We start from the raw sequence: 18424 nt of genomic DNA on the forward strand, positions 1-18424 counted from the left end.
GTGCCATAGAAAAGACTTTTGTGATCATTGCCGGTTGCACCATACATGGTGTGCAGCTATGTTTAGTTTGGTGTGTTAACAGGTTTGAATAGTTTCGAAATGATGAAGATAGAATGCTTCTCCCAATAGTACATGTGCTGTTAGCTGTTATATTATTTCTGTTTAAGGGCATTTGCAGACAAAATGGGAGCCATAAATTGAAGTGGTGGGTTTCTGAAAACACCGCTTCAATTTAGAGCCCTTTAAACCTCCGTGTCATGGGCACAACCCACTGACTTACCTGCCTCTCTGGCGGTGGGGAGGGGAGGACGAGCTGCTGGAGGGCTGAGCAGTCCCTGGGCTGCAGGGGGGGAGTGAGGGGGCTGATGTGACCCTCCACAGCAGCCCCCACCCCAGGCGGCACCCATGCACAGGCACCTAGCTAAGGTGGTCCTGGGGGGCACCACAGCTGTGGAGGGAAGGACTGGACCCCCGTGCAGCTGAGGCAGGCAGGTTCCAGTGTGGGGCGGGGGGGTGGAGATCGGGCTCACTGCTTTTCTTGGGCAGAGCCTGCCTTCCCAGGCTGCTGCCAAGCTGCCTGCAGGGCTTCCTGCAGAGCCCTTGAGCTGAATGGAGCCTGGTGCTTTGACCCATGCTGTAGGGGCAGCAAACTAAAACTCCTCCTCAGTGTTTTAGTTTGTTGCACCTCAATTCATTTAAGGCACATTATACCGCTGAGTTTCCCTCAGCAGCTGTAATTAATGCACAATATGCTGCCAATGTATGCAAACACCGGCACCATTAAAGTGGTGCAAAAGCATTTAGCCTGCTTTAAAGTGTCGTGCACACATGCCCCTTATTTCATCTACACATGGTTTAAAACTATAATTATTAGAATTATTTTATAGAACACCATTTTATTTTGTTCTAGCTCACAATCCTGGTTTCATTCTTGTTCTGGTCATTGCCTTAGACTGTCTGTGCTTTGGTGTCTGATAAATACCTAGGACATTTTACTTTGTTTCACAAAAGGAGCAGTAGTTAAATGCCAATTTATAGTTCCTCAGCAAAGATTTCCAGAATGTCAATGGTGCCTAATGGTGAACTTGGATACTTAACAATCTTCATGGATTTAACCCTAAAGACCTTGGGACAGAGCCCAGATTGGGAAAGTAACAGATATAATTGAGAGAGAATAAGGGAGAGGGAAAATTATGGAAAGAAATATAGGGACATTATTTATGTGCTTATGTAGAGTTACTAATACAAATCCAGTTCCATTATTTCCACCTTAGAGTTGCTACATTTGTTTGTAATTTGAATGTGTTTTATTTTGTATATCAAGACAAGTCTACAGTTTAGACAGAACTCAACTTAGCTAGTAACACGCAGAGCAGATCTGAATGCTGGAGCTACAATAGTAAATTGTCTAGCCATTAATAAAAGGGCTAAGGATCATACCTTTGTGAGCCATATCTGGCCTGCACACCGGAGGTTGCTGACCCTGGTTTAAGAGAACAAGAGTTAAAAATGTTTTGTTTTTTCCCCCATTATTTCCAAGTTTTACTACTTTGAAAGGGAGAGCATGGGGGCATGGTGTTCCCTGGCTGGGTGTGCGGGAGCCAAGATCAGGCTCCATGTGGGGCCGTGCTTGAGCATGGGGGGTTCTCCTGGGTTCAGTGTCAGGCATGTGTATACACTGGGGGCTTGCTTCTTGATGGGGTGTGGGGAGGTGGGTGCCCAATGTTCTGGGGCTTGTGCACAGGGAACTCAAATGTTTCCTCTCCCTCTCCCACTGCTGACCTGCTGCTGGTAGATGGCCAGAGGCAGGGTGGGGAGAGGGTCTGCACTGGCTTGGCTCTGGGAGAGCTTGGGAGCGGGGTCTTGCTGAGCACTTGACTGGAGCAGGCCAAGTGCTAAAGCAACTCCCTGCAAAGGGGGGGGGGGGGGGGGGGAGTTGCAGAAGGCTGTAAAGAAGGCTGGGATGTCAGAGAACAGCAATCAAACTTGAATCAATAGTTTCAGCATAGACAACATTTTGCTACTGCTGTTCACTGGCTCTTAACTTACCAGCCTTTGAGTAGTTTGCTTTTTTTTCCCTTTTAATGATATTACAAAAGACAAAGTCTCTCTTTCGGTGCCAGCAAGCTAGCCTTTAGTTACTTGACATGCTTGAGTCTTGTTTAAATGCTCTTCTTGTTGATCCTTTTCTCCCCTTTTTAAATACATGAAATAATGTTTTAATATTTTGTTTGGATGCTACATGACCCATCTAAATCCAGTCTGTCTAACTTGTAAATAACGTCACCAACAAAATACTTGATCATAGCCATACATTTATGTCCATGAATAGTTTCACTAACTTGGGCAAAAATAGTGTCAAAGTTAAGGGGAGATGTGTGCTAAATTACACAGGAAATGCAGCCCCTATGTGCATTTCTTTTCCTTCATGAAAGTATTCACAGTTTCTGTTTCTGTTACTGTAGTTTATAGTCAGTTTCAGATATTAATCTCTGAAAAAAAAAGTTTATATAAGAGTATGAAGAACATAATAGTCGTTCCAGTTTAGTTTAATACCAAGATAACATGCTTTTGTCCACTCTTACAGTGGTATAAATGGATCTAAACCTCTGTAACTTTAAACTTACTATTCTTCAATATAGAGTGGACAAATGTGACCATTAAATATGAAAAGCTGATGTGTACATAAAAGGGCAAACCCCCTTCCCTCTTAAATGTGGCTTTAAAATGTGATCTGTGCATAGCCTAAATCATCTTGATGTCTAAGACTTCCTTAAGTTCAGTGCAGCCTCTTTTATTTGTAAGTACAATATAAAACTAAGTGTTTCAGTGTTTTTTTTTTTTAATTATGCCCATTATTAATCCCTTTTCTCTAATGAGTATAAACTTATTTTCTAATATTTTCACAGTTAAAATGATCTCAAAACCCATAGTATCATTTTTGGCTTTGTTAGTAACTTATAAAATAAATCAGTATATTTCATGAAATGACACCTCGTCTAGTCTAGACTCCAGAAATAGATTGGCCCTTTGCAAAGTGTCCTCAATTGTATTTTCTGATACGTGTTGATTTCCCTCCTGTATTTATAAATCTGCACTCTACTTTCCCAGCTGAAGCTAGATATAGATCTGATTGTTATAGATTTTTCCTCTTCTACCATTTATGGACCATTTTCTGCCAGTGACTTACAGGTTCTTCAGAGTTAGGTCAAAAGATTTTTTTCCCTCTTTTTTTGCAGCACTGTTTTTCTTTCTTCATATAATAATACTATGTCAGTTCATGCTACCTAATTTCTTTCTATATCAGCCCCCTCATTTTTTGGTACTGGTAGATCATAGCTGAAAATGCCACTTGGCATGTGCAAACCTGTTTTGCATGTCTCCTAAACCACAAAAAAATGTATGCGCTCAAAGGACTACAAGGTTCTTTGGGTGAATTTGATATCTTTTATTAGACCAACTTAAATAGTTGGAAAAAAGATTTCTTAGCAAATAGTAAGGAGGCCAGAGGATGGGCTGGTATGCATACAAGACAGGCAGTCAATGAAGATGTAAATGGAGGAGTCAGTGGATGAGAGACAGGTTGGGAGTGGGGGAAGAAGGGGGATGAATGTAGCAGGTAAATAGTGAAGAGGTACCTGGGGAGTCAGATGTCAGGCAGGTTATAATGCATCATAAATCCAATGTCTATTTTTAGTTCATGGTTTTTTTGATTGATGAAGTGAAGTTCATAGGCTTATCTGTGAAAAGTGTTTTGTAAGTTCCATTTGAGGATTAGAGCTGAGAGATTGGAGAGAGAGAGAGTGGTTTTCTTGTGAGAAATGTGCCCCACAGGTAATTGGGTATTCTAGTCTTTGATAGATTTCTAGTATGCGTTCATTCTGGTGCACGGTTATTGTTTGGTCTCTCCTATGCATATTCCATCGGGGCATTTGCTGCACTGAATGAGATATATTACATTTCTGGAGGTGCAGCTGCAAGATCCAGGAATGCTGATGGCTCTGTTGTGAGGTGTTGTAATTGTGGGGGTGGTGAAGATGTGTTGGCAGGTTTTGCATTTCTTGTCATGGCATGGTCAAAACACCTTTCAGAGAAGCCCACAAACTTCTCTTCATCAGCCTCCTAGATAACAGAAAGTCATTGACTAAATATAGACATTGGATTTATGACACATTATAACCTGACTGACATCTGACTCCCCAGCTACCTCTTCACTATTTACCTGCTACATTCATCCTCCTTCTCTCTGCCCCCACCCAGTCGGTCTCTTACCCACTGACTCCTCAATTTACATCTTCACTGACTGCGTGTCTTGCATGCATACCAGCCAGGCGCCTGGCTTCTTTACTACTCATTTCATCCAGGAAGAACACACACCAACTTCAGAGGCTTCCTCAGCCTGATGAAGGGTTTTTAAACCCAAAAGCTTGGCAAGAATTTTTTTTTTCCAGCTTTTTAAGTTGGTTTAATAAAAGATATTGGATTCACCCAAAGAACCTTGTCTGACTATGTCCTTAAAGCAACATGGCTACAACCTATACTCCTATGAGCAAAAAGGTGAGTCTTGTGGTGGCATCCTACATGTTCACATTAACAGTGATCTTATGAACATTTTCAGTGTTTTGTCTAGCAAAGCTTTTATCCTGTTGAGTTTTTAACCTTCTGCTACATTTTTGCTGTCATCTCGATTCTGCAACTCTTTCTCATGCTGAGAAGTGCTTCTTGATGTGAAGATTTCCATAAATCAATAGAATTATATTCTCCTTCCAAAAATCCAGTGTAAATAGTTCATTTCTTCTTCACTTGCTCCTTACCGTGCTATGGGAATCAGCATGGAAACGTGACAGCAAGTTCACACTTAGTTGAGCTGTCTTGTGAGGTATGACTTGATCTCATATAGACTGTCCAAGACAGTTCTCAAATAAAAAATGTAGGACATCTTTAAAACTGAAGTAAACTATCTTTGTATGTAAATAAGACAAACACTTGAATATTAATAATTAGCAAAATAAAGGGACTATATTCACTTCACAACATTTGTTACTAGTTTTCATTTATAAAAAGCAGCAGAGAAAAAACAAACTATTCTGCTGTCCCCAATTGGAATCACGACCGTCTCATTTTTTTATCAGCGTAGTTGATGTTTTTCATGCTGTATTTTAAAAAAGATAATATACAGTTATTTGTATGGAAAGCTTTACATCGAATTAAGAATATCATAATTAAAACTATAGCTAGCTTTTAAAATCCTTTGATTCAATGGGATTTCAGAATGTAGCCTATCATGTCATAGGATTTTTTGTTTTTTGTTGTTTTTTTTTTACATAGAGCCTTTTAAAAGTATACAAGAATAATGCTTATTTCTGCTTTTTTTTGCCTCCTCTTATATTTGTATCTTTAAAAAATTATAATTTTGTTAATCCATTTTTGTCTTAAATCTGCCCCAGCCATATGCTGTTTTCTTCTTAATCAATAAGTTGTTCCTTTCTTTAAAGAATTATATTGAGAGCCAATAGTTAAAATTTCTTTTGATTTAATAAAATCATATTAAAACTGAAGATCAAATATTATATATTTGTTATCTTCACCTTTTATAATTATATCACATCAGAAACCATATCTCAAAGTTTGGCCCTCAATATAAGTCTTAAAAATAAAAGAAATATATGCATGTATACCTAATGTTGTTATGCCTTCTACTTTAGAGTTTCTAACCAGGTTGATGCATATTAAATATGCATAAGATATACATATGTACCATAACATTAACTTTGGAGGGAGCATGACCTGCAGTTTTATGGACTACTAGGGAATTACCAAACACAGGGACCTTTTTCACTTGTTTGTTTTAATTGTTTTCACTATTATAATTTAAATGCACCTAATAAAGGAATCACTGCCTTTTGCAGCAATTTTACATAGCATGCATGATGTACAAAGGAACAACTCTGAAACAGGTGAATGTGCAGTATCTAATAGAATTAACAATATAAACTTCCATGATGTGTGACAGATTGTCACATCATGGGGTCCCCAGGGATAGCCCCTAGGTTTCCTTGACCATGCTAATCCCTCCCCATGGGCACCCTCTTTCTCGCCTGCCACATCTTGCTGGTAATTCTAATAAAATCAGGAAGCTGCCCCCAAGTTTGTACTCTGGACATAGTCTTTCATAGACATTAGGGCTGGAAAGGACCTCGGAAGATCATCAAGTCCAGCCCCTTGCCCCAAGGGCAAAAAGTCAGCAGGGGTCATAGGATCCCAGCAAGGTAAGCATCCAAATTTCTCTTGAAGGCATTCAAAGTAGGTGCTTGAACCACCTTTGATGGCAGGCTATTTCAGACCTTGGGGGCTTGGACAGTGAAGAAGTTCTTTCTTATATCCAGCCTGAAATGGTCATGGACGAGTTTGTGACCGTTCGACCTTGTCATTCCTTGGGGTGCTCTGGTGAACAGATGTTCCCCCAGGTCCTGGTGAGCACCCCTTATAAGTAGCCAACAGATTACCCCCAAGCCTGAGCTTTTCCAGGCTGAAAAGTCCCATAGCTCTCAGCCTCTCATCATAAGGTCTGTTTTCCTGACCTCTGATCATATGTGTGGCTCTCCTCTGGACTCTCTCAAGCTTCTCCACATCTTTTTTGAATTGCGGAGCCCAAAATTGGATGCAGTACTCCAGCTGCAGCCTCACCAAGACTTAGTACAATGGGAGAATGACATCCTGGGATTTGCTTGAGAAGCATCTATGGATGCAAGCCAGGGTTTTGGTCACTTTACTAGCTGCAGCATCACATTGAAGGTTCATGTTCATCTTGTGGTCAATGATGACCCCCAAGACTCTTTCTTCCATAGTGCTAGCCAGTGTAGCACTGCTGAGTCTACAAGCATACTGTGGGTTTTTCTTCCCAAAGTGGAGAACCTTGCATTTTTCAACATTAACTCTCCTGGGGCCTTGCTATAGCTTGGCCTCTTGTCCTCACCGGGCTCCACACAGCCCTGTTGCTGTGCCCCACACTGGTGCTAGGGTCTGTTCACCCCCCTGTCACTGCACCCTACATTGACCCTGGGGTCTGCTCACTCCCCCCCCCGTTGTTGTACCCCACACTGGCACCAGGGTTCCCACACCATAGTGGGCCCCCAATGAGGCCTCCTCTTTCCCCCAATAGCCTCAGTCTGATCCACCGGTCTATAAATAGCAAATAAAATATGAGCCCCTGGGCTATATCATAATACAAGGAGTTTAGCGGTATTCTGTTCTTTTAACAAAATCAGACTTCTCCCAGCATTAAGTGTCTTGTAGGCCAGGGTCTCTGGTGAGCTCCTGGAGTGCCTTAAACCTATCTGGAGCAGAAAAGGCAGTCAAGCCTCTCTGGTGAGCTTCTTGCCTGAGAGCTCCTTACCCCTTGGCTGCTGACAGAGAACTCAGCCTCTAGTCCCAGCCCTGGGGTTTATATATGCCCAGGACCCTACCTCTTCTAGTCAGCTGACCAGGTGCAGGTACAGGATAATTTACTCATTAGCCTGTTGCCATAGTAACCTGCACCCGTGGGCTTCTGTCTGGCTTTTAGGGCCCTCTCCCTAGGCAGTTTCTGTTCTTAAAGGAGCAGGCACCTTAGTGCCCTGCAACACAGATAAATCAGTATTACACACACTACGTTCTCATGAAAAAGAAAAAAAAATAAAACGGGTTAGTCATTCTTTGTTGTTATAGAAATGTTTCCTTAGCCCATTAAAAGATCTTCTCTTGTTTTTCTTTGGTTGTACATTGCAGAGACATCTTCAAATACTAGAATACCAGAAGCATAAATATCACTAAATGAGCCACATTGGTTACCTTTGTAAATAATTTCAACTGCTGAAAAAAACAAAAAAATTGTACACATAGATATAAGATATTTTTGTAAGCATTTCTGAAAATTATTGAATCCATATGCATATTATATGCATCTACATCCATAGATATGCATATAGATAGACACATACACACATAGATTCAAGAATGTAATTTAGGGTATGCTTACTCATCACAAGTGTCACATGATAACTTTAAAGAATATTAGGTTATCATTAAAGTTAGCACCTCCTGGGTGCACATGCAGGGTTAAAAATGTGTGTAACTTGCATACCTATGACCTGTTGCTAGAGGCCTGGCAGGCAAGGGCATGGCTAGGAGCTGACAAGTGCACTCTGTGCCTGTCCTGCTCACCAGATTGCTAGCAGAAACGAACACTCCCCCGCCCCCAGCCCAACTCCAGCCCCTAGCATCTGAGTGCGCACACATACATGACTGTGCATATGTATGTGCAGGCATATGTAATTCTAAATGCATACATGTGTGTGTATTTGGTTTGAGGAAAAATAATTGGTGTATTTGTAAATCAGGTTTGGAGAGTATAGTTATATACCCATTTTCCTTACCTTGGTCAAATCTGCTTGGTAACGTATGTTCAATATTAAAATATACCATTGGGAATGTAGATGGTGTAAATCAGAGTTGGCTATTCTATAATGGAACAATGGATAGGCATCAAATAGGTTACGGACTTTAGTATCTTATTTAACCTATATTTTTATTTTGATTGGCATTCTTTGAGTAGCATTATGAGTAATGCAAAGAAAAGGTTTCCATCTTAGAAGAACTTAATATTGATTTGCTTGATCGACTGCTGTTCAAATTAGTCTTCTTTGTCAAAGTGTAAACAAATAGCATGATGGATTGCCCTGTCATAGTCAAATTTAATTAAATGAAATGAGATGGTATGAAAGAATCCAGCATGAGGCATTACTTTTTTTACTCAGTACTCTGCAGGAATCTGCACAGACAGGACAGTGGGTTTAGATTTAGTTACGGTTACTGAAAAAAAAGGGTGCATCTACACATGTCATTAAGGCAGTGATAAACTCCAGCAGTTTTCACCAGAGTTTATCACAGTGCTTTAATGGCATATGTTGATGCTCAAACATTTGTGGTCCAGGGTCTTGTGCAGATGTTGTGCCCAGGACTGCAGCACTTTAAGCTGGGGTGGAGCGGCCACGGGCTGGCAGGGACCCTGGTGGTGACGGTGGGGTGGGGGGAGGGGATCAGCTCCAGGAGGCGGCCTCAGGGCTGGCTGGGGCAGGAGAGTGTCCCAGCATTTGGAGCCCTATGGTTAGGCAGCAGACAGGTGCCTGCCTAGCTCCCTGCTGCCTGGGCTGACTAGGTGTAATGTACACCTGGGTCAGCATTTACAGGTGCAGTTATTTTTGCCGTTGTAGTGGCAAAAATTAGTTTGCTTCAATAAAATAGTATCTAATTTGTAGACTGTGACACTTTACACTGCAGCAAATTAACCTACTGTGCAGTTAAGCACATGTGCAGATGCACCAAGAGAGTCCTAGGAAGGACTGCTCAGGAGTAGTGCATTCAGTGAAAATATATGGTATGGACAGTAAAGGAAACAACACAAAACACTATCTGTGTTTGAGGGCTCAAGTTTAGTACCTTGTGTATGAAGTCCTAGTTACAGTAAAAGAAATCCTGCTCTCGTTGATGTGTATGGTTAAAATGTTCTTGGTGCTCAGCAGCCCATAATTTCAGTGATTAAGCACAACTTAATAAATGGTCCCATTGACTTTAAGTGGGGTTATTTGTGGAATAAAACACTCATTTTGAAGACTGATATTAGAATGTAATTTTAATTCAAGAGATCAAATTACTAGTGTTTGTCAGAACCTATTTTCACTACTTCTATTTTCAAATGTAAGATACATCACCATAGGGAATAACACGTTTTTGTTTGTTTGTTTTGAACACATTTTCTTAGTGGTTTACCTATTTTCTTCTTTGGGAAAATGTTGTTTCATGAAAGGCATTACTCCTAGCCATATCTTGAAAGTTCTTAGCATTTAAAATGCTATTTCAGCTGTAGTAATGGTAACAGCTAGAGAAATATTAGCATAGGCAAAGGCCAGCAGATCTTGAAAAAACTCTCTCTAAAATTAGTACTGTTTGGGTTCTTCTACATGAGACACTTTACTCCACAAAAGCATAGTTTACTACACAGTAAGTGCATGCATCTACATGTGCACATGCTTACTGTGGAATAAACCTTGCTATTCATGAGTAAATTTACTACCTGCAAATGCAAGTAGCAAATTTACTTGTGATTACTTACTATGCAGTAACTCCCATGTAGATGCCTGATGGAACAGGCTGGGAGCCTGCTGTCTGCTCAGCTCCATGATTGCGGAACTGAGCAGGGAATGGCATCTCCAGCTCCTGGCTTGCAATCGTGGAGCAGGGGCTGGGAACTGTCCCAGTCAGGGGCAGATCCCAGCCCCATGCCCCAACTGGGTGATCAAGGCATGGGGCTTATAAAGAGTTGCAGGGGTGGGGTAGGTCCCAGTCCCCTCCTCTTCATCTCTTTCCATGTCCCCTGCCCCCAACGGGGGACCAGAGGCAGGAGCTCCCTGCTGCCAGGGCAAGGGAACATTGTCCCCACCCCAGCAGCAGGCAACCCTCAGGGGCAGCTGTTTTCTGGCCCAGTGCTCCCTGGCAGCCCCTGGGCTAGCACCCAGGGGGAGCCTAGAGCTCTCCCTGGTGGTGGCAGGTTAGCAAATCAGCTCCCACTTTTCTGCACATGTAGATGCCGGCCTGAGAGCGCTTACTTGTGAATAGTTTACCCACAAGTAAATTGCTCCTACATCAAATGCATGTGTAAACACACCTTTGTCATGTACTCTGGTATGCAAGCACTTCTCTTTAAAGATATATAAGTATTATCTTTTAAAATTAGACTGATTAGAAAAAAGTCTTTATTTAGCTTAATGCACAGACCATTTAAACATGAGTAGATTCTGGTCTGTCTCTTAAAACTTAGTCTTGAACCTCAGAACATGTGTATTTTACTCTGTATTGCAGAACAAGGTATGCAAATCAGATGTTTGTTTATTTTTTTTTGTAGAGGCTATATTTCTGTTTAATAGCATATTACTACTCTAACTGTTCTTTAATATATGAACAAGTATGTTTTATGAATTTGCTTTACATGTTTTAGCATGTATTATATGAGAAACATTTTCTTTTTGCAGTAAAAACTTGTGGATCTAACCTTCAGGGACCCAGTGGAACTTTCACATCCCCCAATTTTCCATTCCAGTATGACAGTAATGCTCAGTGTGTCTGGGTCGTCGCAGCCATCAACAACAACAAGGTAAGCTTAAAACTCAGAACTATATTTTTCTATATTTATTTTATAATATCACACACAGATTGTAATGTTTAATATTAATATGATTTATTCAATTGATCTTCATAGTGCTTTACAGACATTTTTAAAAATTGCTTATTGTTAATTATGTAAGGACAGATTAGTTAACTCCGCAGTAAACCTCATGTGTAGATGCACCCTCTGTGTTACTATTTCTGGCCCATTCCATGGTCCTCACATAGATCCTTCTGGGGACTTAGTGATCTACATTCCAGGAGAAGAATAAAACTAAAGAAGGTGGGGAGAAGTGTGAGCAGTCCAAATATTGGGACCGTGCTGAGTTTCAGCAGTTCTTAGGGTAGATGATAAAAGCTGGATCTATGTTAACTTAAATGTGGAAACACATATCACACTGTGGAATCCATATTTAAGTGGGTCCTATGGCTGTAGTGGGAATGAAAGTCCTTTGCAGAACATTTCTAGTGAAGCATTGCCATCAAAAACCTCCATATGGAAGGAGACTTCTGGAGCTGGATTGAAAAAAAAAGGTTTTGTTTTTGTTTATCAAATATGGTCTTAATTGTTAGTGGATCCTCCCAGATCCATGGATAAAGACTTTGTTCATGCATGCAGGAGAAACACTGATGCCTGATAAATTCAGGATAAATGCTTGGGAGGCAGTGCAGAGTGTTCTTTAACGTTGCTCCTTTTCTGAGGTACCCTTTAGTATTCACTGGAATTTTGGGTGGATGAAAATAAGACATTTTAGATTTGTCCTATGAAATGATTTTTACTCAAAATGTGTAGTCCTCTCCCTGTTAAATGAACACCTAATTCAGCTAATTTACATTCACACAATTAATTTTCCTTAAACTTAATGAAAATTTCCATGAAACAAAGCCTTTCATTATTAAACATAATTCTTTTCTCTATATTATATTGCAGTTTTATTTTGATTAATTTTGTTTTAGATTATCCTGTAGTTACAATGTATTGAATTGTTCTTTGCAGGGTCAAAACTAAGCAGTGTTTTTTTTGAGAATTATATATTTACATAATGGGGAGGAATGATAAGAGAAACACGTCTTTATTTAAAAATACAATGAATTGTTTTTTTTTCATTTTAACTAGGGGATATAATTTTTAATGTTCCTTTTTTGGCATTTCATCACCCCTATTATCCTGTTCAAATGGCTTCTCTCTGCTTTGTGTTAAAGGGCTGTGTGTTTCTGAGAGCAGAATTTGAAATGTATGAAATACGCTTAGCAATGAATCATTGATTTTTTTGACTCAGGAGCAATCTTGCATTACTCATTAACTGTGCTGGTGCTGCTTCGGCTATCACAGAGGTGATACACTTGGCCTCCAGGGAGGGAGAAATGGCTGTTGACTGTACAACTGGACTGCTACAAAGCTGTTTTTATCCAGTTGTGATAGTTGCCCCCTTATGATCTCTCTACCTATTTACTGTTGAAACATGCAAATTTGATGTTGTCTTGTTAGTGTACTTTCATTTCATAATAAGGTGTGCACAGTTAACCTAGACTAAGTTATGTTTTTCTCACATTTTTGTCTCATTTGTGTATTAAATATTATAATTGAAAATATAAAATCAAAACATGTATGTACCTCTCTCCTTGAGGCAAATGAGTTCTGCATATAAGCTTCCCTGGCTTTGTATCAATGTCTTGGGAACCTCAGAATTGGATTAAACACAGTGAACCTGTTTGAGCTCACTAACATGACATGGCCAGCTGGTACCCCTGTGAGGTGTTAGGACCTGGACTTTTGGTTGCCCAGTGACATCCAGATTAGATTTGGATTCATAAACCCAATCTCTCCAACTCTCCCTTGGAGTTAGATGCTAAATTTATTCGTTTAAAAATGGGACAGAGGACTCTGGTTTTAAAGCATGGTTGGAGCTACAAGGTATGAAGCATTTCAGTTATGCTGCCCCTGCTATTTTACAGCCATTCATGGTTTAGATCAGGTGGGTAAGGCACTCTCCTGTGTGGTGGCACATGAAGGTGCCTTAGCCACCTGACTACAGGCTGTCCCAAGATACGGGGTCCTCTCCCCCCTTCCTATGGAAACTTTGCCATGGGATAATGGGGAGAGAGAGAGAGAGAGGCTTTTGACAAGGAGAGGCAGCACAACTTCGGTCTTGAAACTGCTCACTTGAAAGAGGGGTACCCCAGTTCTGGATATCCAGTCTAAGTCTCATTTAGGGATTTTAGAGTTAACGCTCATTGGACAAAATGCATGAGCAATTCCTGGACCTAGGGATCACTGCCCCAATCTCCTCTCACCGAGGCGAGTGCTGTACTCACTGAGTTAAGAGTCATACTTTTGATCTCTGGCCCAATTAATCTTGAATTCTTTTCTGTATAGTGGCACAGCTTCAAAAGGAGTGATGAGGAGTGTTGCTCTGCCTCCAAATAGATGATGAGAAGTGGTGAGAGTACTCTCCTGAGAGACAGTTTATCTGAGATTACTTCTGTTTAGGCTGACATGGGCCTAAAACTCATAATGCAAGTTCCACTGAGTTGCTTGAGCCATTTAGTGGATCTCAGCCTAGGTCCTGTTGTCTTTCAAAGATTACTCTTTGCATAAAATATAATTTCCAAAACCTTATAACTCATTCGAACCAAAACCATTTCATCAAATTATCTGGAACTGGTAAGCAATGGTTTCAGCAATAGTTAACTGTTCTGATACTAGCTTTGCAAGAAAATTGGCTTTAGTGAGAGTTTGTCTGAGAACTTTCAGATTAAAAATTGAAATATAAAGGAAAACAGGTGCTTTAAGAATGCAAGCAGCCTGCAGCCTTAAATATGTCACTGCTACTTGTGCTATGATCCTGACTGAGTAACATACATTAGCATTTGTGTACATTTTATATTGATCTCCCTATTCCACAAACAGCTAAGGCCAAGATCCATAGATTTGAAATGCTTACCATTTAAGCATATATTTAATTTTCTGGTGACTAGAAATAGGGTTGTTGATGCTAAAAAGTAACTATGCATGGAAGTGTTTTATTGGGTTGTTATATGTGTTAAGGTATGTTTGGAATAACAATGTTGTGGGGAAAAAAATGGTCATGATTCTAAAATGTGGGATAATGTTGTGCCCAAATACAAATCAGGCAAGTTGAATAACCTAGGTCACCTTAAGCCAAAAGCCTGATACAAGATTCAGTTAACAGGACGAACATGAGTCACCAATGCAATGCTGCAGCCAGAAAAGCAAACCAAACTCTGACATGCATCCACTAACGCATCTCAAGCAAAACCAGGGACGTCATCCTCTCACTTTACTCGGCCTTAGCGAGGCCGGAGCCAGAGTACTGCGTCCAGTTTTGGGCCCCCCCACTTCAGGAGGGACATGGATTGAGAGAGTCGAGAGGAGAGCCACCCACATGATCAAAGGCCAAGAGAGCAAGCCTTATGAGGAGAGGATGAGGGACATGGGACTCTTCAGCCTGGAGAAGAGAAGGCTCAGGGGAGACTTGTTGGCAGCCTATACATATATAAAGGGTGCGCACCAAGATCTGGGAGAACAGTTTTTTTTTTTACCAGGGCTCCCCAAGGGATAACAAGATCTAACAGCCACAAACATCTGGAAAGCAGATTTAGACTGGACATACAGAAAAATTCCTTTACAGTCCGAGTGTTCAACTCCCACCAGAGGTGGTGGAAGCACCTATTCTGGACTAATTCAAACAGTGTTTGCATGCATATCTTGCTTTGATCATTTGACCCCAGCAGAGTTCCTGCCTATGGCAGTGGGGCTGGACTCCATGATCTTGCAAGGTCTCTTCCAACTCCCAAATGTCTATGAAATCTATGAAATAAAGAATCAATTAATAGAATGTAATTAATACCAGCCATTAATAAATAATTAAATAAATTAATGCCAGTCAGGCTTTATGAAAAATGGATCTTGTCAAACAAACCTGAGTTCATTCTTCGAAACAGCAAGTTTGGTTGATAAAGATAACTTCATACTTAGAAGCATAACACATGAACATTTGTAAAGCTTTTGCTGCTGCATTGCCTGCTGGTATTTGATTAAAATATTAGTGCAATATCATATCAATTATGTTAATGTTAAATGGATTAAGAACTAGTTAACTGACAGAGCTAAAGAGAAAAATTAAAGAGACTAGTCAATGATGGGAAAATCATTGGAGGGAGGTAATTCTAATGGAGTTCCATAGGGAGGTGTAGCAGCATTCTTTGACATTTTCTTCCAGTACATTGATTAACATATAAACCACTGCTGATCACATTTGCAGTTGACACAAAGAATGGTAAAATGGCAAATAATGTTAAGTCGAAGGAAGACAAATAGAGCATTTGTGGGATAAATTGGGGCTTTTTCCAACACAAAGCTTCAATACAACAGAATGCAAAGTTACATATTTAGGTAGAAGGAATTTGTATATGTCATGCCTACAGACTAAAATAGTATACCTGGAAAGTAGAGATTCTGAATAGGATCCAGGGATCATTGTGGACAAGCTACTTATTATGAATTCTTAATGCAATTGTATGACTCAGTACCGTGGCATGGAAGATGGGCACTTGGGGCAAAGCCCACAGCAGCAGCCTGCCCTTGCCCTGCGCACAGATCCAGGGGGCGCATGCCCCCCATGCTTGCCTGGGAGTGCACACAGCAGTGGGAACCACCCTGTCCCCATCCCCATGCACCCCTCAAATGAGCATTCTCAGCTCCATCTCACGCCCTGCCCTGCCCCAGCTGGGCAAAACTTGTTGGCATCCCTTCTCTTCAGTCCCTGGGGTGGTCGCACCATTGCTCCCCCCCCCCCCCCCCCCATTTGCTATGACACTGATATGACAAATGGGGATAAAGGGATTCTTGGGTGTACAAACAGGTGGAGGGGGTGGGCAATGAAATTATTTTTTAATTCTCTGTATGACCATGTTACGAGCAATACTGAATACAGTTTTTGATGCCACATTAAAAAAGGATATGGTAAAATTGGAAAGGGTACCGACAAGTCTTACATATTCAAAACTGGAGAAGAAATCTTACAAAGAGAGACCTAAAGGCTTAGCTTATTAAAAAATATTATTTAGTGTTGCCTTGATTACCTTGTATAAGTACTTTCACAAGGAGACAAACAGGATACTCAAGAGTTCTTTAATCTAGAAAAGAAGGGTATAACAAAAACTACTAGCTGGAAGATGAAGCTAGATAAATTCAAATTGGGAACAAAACCCTTTTTTTTAAATTATTGGAGCAAACTACTGATGAGGTGGTGAATTCTCCATTTCTTAATGGAGCAAGAATGTCCTTAGAGCATCCTGGGAAATATGTTTTAGTCAAATGTAAGATATGATCTAGTTAAGTTACTGGGAAGTTTTCAGTCTCAGTATAAGGGTAACTATGTAAATTGCAATAACCTGTAATATACAAGAAATCTAATTTTAAGATCTAATGGAACTTTCTGTTCTTAAAGTCTATGAATATATGAAGAGTGTTCTTAATGTCCTGATGAGTGTACCCTTTACAGTCTAAGCTGTCTCTCTTATAGCAATGAGAACTAAAAGGTCAAAAAGAAGATTTTTTTTTCCCCCTCAGGGACCTAGCTGGGATTAGGAAAATCCAGATGGATGACGAATAGGACCTGACTTCCAGTCACATATGCTTTATCCATTTGTCTCTTTGCCATTTTTAGGAGCTTCCTGATTCTTCAGCAACACAAGTTGAAAATGGAGATGCTCTCTGAGGTTATTATTTGAATTGTAGATGCAGCATTGTCTGAGTTCTCAAATATATATTTAAATAATTTATTTCACAGTGCTTTCTCCTGAACATCTGAGTGCAGCAATTGATCTATTTTTGCTGACTGCATCAATATGTCTTTTTAAAGGGAGAGGATACTTATGCTAGTATTCAGCTGTCTGCTCCAAGATGGTCCCATCAAAGTTACTTTAATTTTTTTTTTGAATGTCTATATATATTCCTCGTAAGAAAATTAAAGAGAACTAGGACACTATCAAAACTCTACAACTTTATCCATTAAACTAGCCTAAGGCTGTGACACCTTTCTTGATCCATTGTTCATGCTAAAAATTCTACAAAGTGCTGCAGTATTAACACTGACGGGGCATATTAAGGAGTAGATAGGATTCCCACCCTCCCCACACTCCCCAAGAAAAGCCCAGAAAATCACAGCTTGCCTGGCATTAGAACATTACATGCTGGCCCAGGAGTATTATTGCAACATATATATGCTTAGCAATGCACAAAGTAAGACTTTTTTTTTTTTTTACAATGTGGAATGAAGATATGAAGAAATTGCCATAGAATAGAGTGATTGGGAATGGGGCAGTTTTACTACACATGCCAAGACATTGGGGGATGATGGGGTTACGTTTGTTTAGCTTATTTTGGCTCCGCTTTGAGCAGCTATCCAATTCTGAATTGTCTTTCACTGATTGCTGGAAACATTTTCCTTTTGTTTTGGAGGTAATAAACAATGGTACTCAAATCCAAAACAAGAATGTTTTTCCTAGTCAACATGGGCCAAGGGGGAGGGGGTTCTCATCTTGGATATTCATCAGGGCTAAAGCTGAACTGCCACCTCCCCTGGGCTGGGATGGCTCACTTGGCAGGGAAGGGGCCTAACAGTGCCAGAGGGAGGTGGGGAGGGGATAATGGAGGAGCTGCATATACAGCTAAAGGGAAGCACAGGGGAGAGTACACAGTCTGTCCCCCGCTCCCCCAGTTGTGCTCTCTCCCCACTTACCTTCTACTTTGTCTCTTGTTGCTGGGAACTGCCACCTCTTCTCCCTAGTTGAGCTGGGCTGGGGCTGAGTCAGGGCCTCTGTCGTTGCTGGCTGCTCTGGAGCCTTAGCAAAACTGCACAAGTAAGTGCATGCTGGAGGAGGGCAAGCAAGGTGTGGGGGTAGCATAGGGATGGGGAGGTAGGATAGGGGTTGGGGTGAGGAGTTGGGGGGAAGGCAGTAGTGGGCAGACAAAGGCATCAAAAGGGAAGCAGTAGGGGGACACGTGGCGGGAGGCATGTGTTGGTGGTGACGTTCTGTTAATTAGATTCTATACATGCAAAATGATAATTTATCATTTTCCATGTATATAGTTCTAATTTGGTGGGACTGAGTGGGGGGCGGTTGGTGGGATAGGTGGGGACTGGCAGGTCCATAAGGGGGTTAGAGGGTCTGTGGCTGGATGTCGGGGAATTCTCCA

The 18424-nt window shown here is 40.9% G+C and overlaps 1 protein-coding gene across 1 annotated transcript in view; it reads left to right on the forward strand.

Moving 5' to 3' along the window:
* CSMD3 (CUB and Sushi multiple domains 3) overlaps positions 1 to 18424 on the forward strand; it is a 1325501-nt gene that overhangs the window by 622027 nt on the left and 685050 nt on the right. The window contains exon 11 of the mRNA XM_014603846.3: positions 11067 to 11188. Coding sequence (XP_014459332.1) covers positions 11067 to 11188 — 122 coding nt within the window. The remainder of the gene's footprint in view (positions 1 to 11066; positions 11189 to 18424) is intronic.

Source organism: Alligator mississippiensis, chromosome 3, assembly GCF_030867095.1.
Source record: "Alligator mississippiensis isolate rAllMis1 chromosome 3, rAllMis1, whole genome shotgun sequence".
Classification (NCBI taxonomy): Eukaryota; Metazoa; Chordata; order Crocodylia; family Alligatoridae; genus Alligator; species Alligator mississippiensis.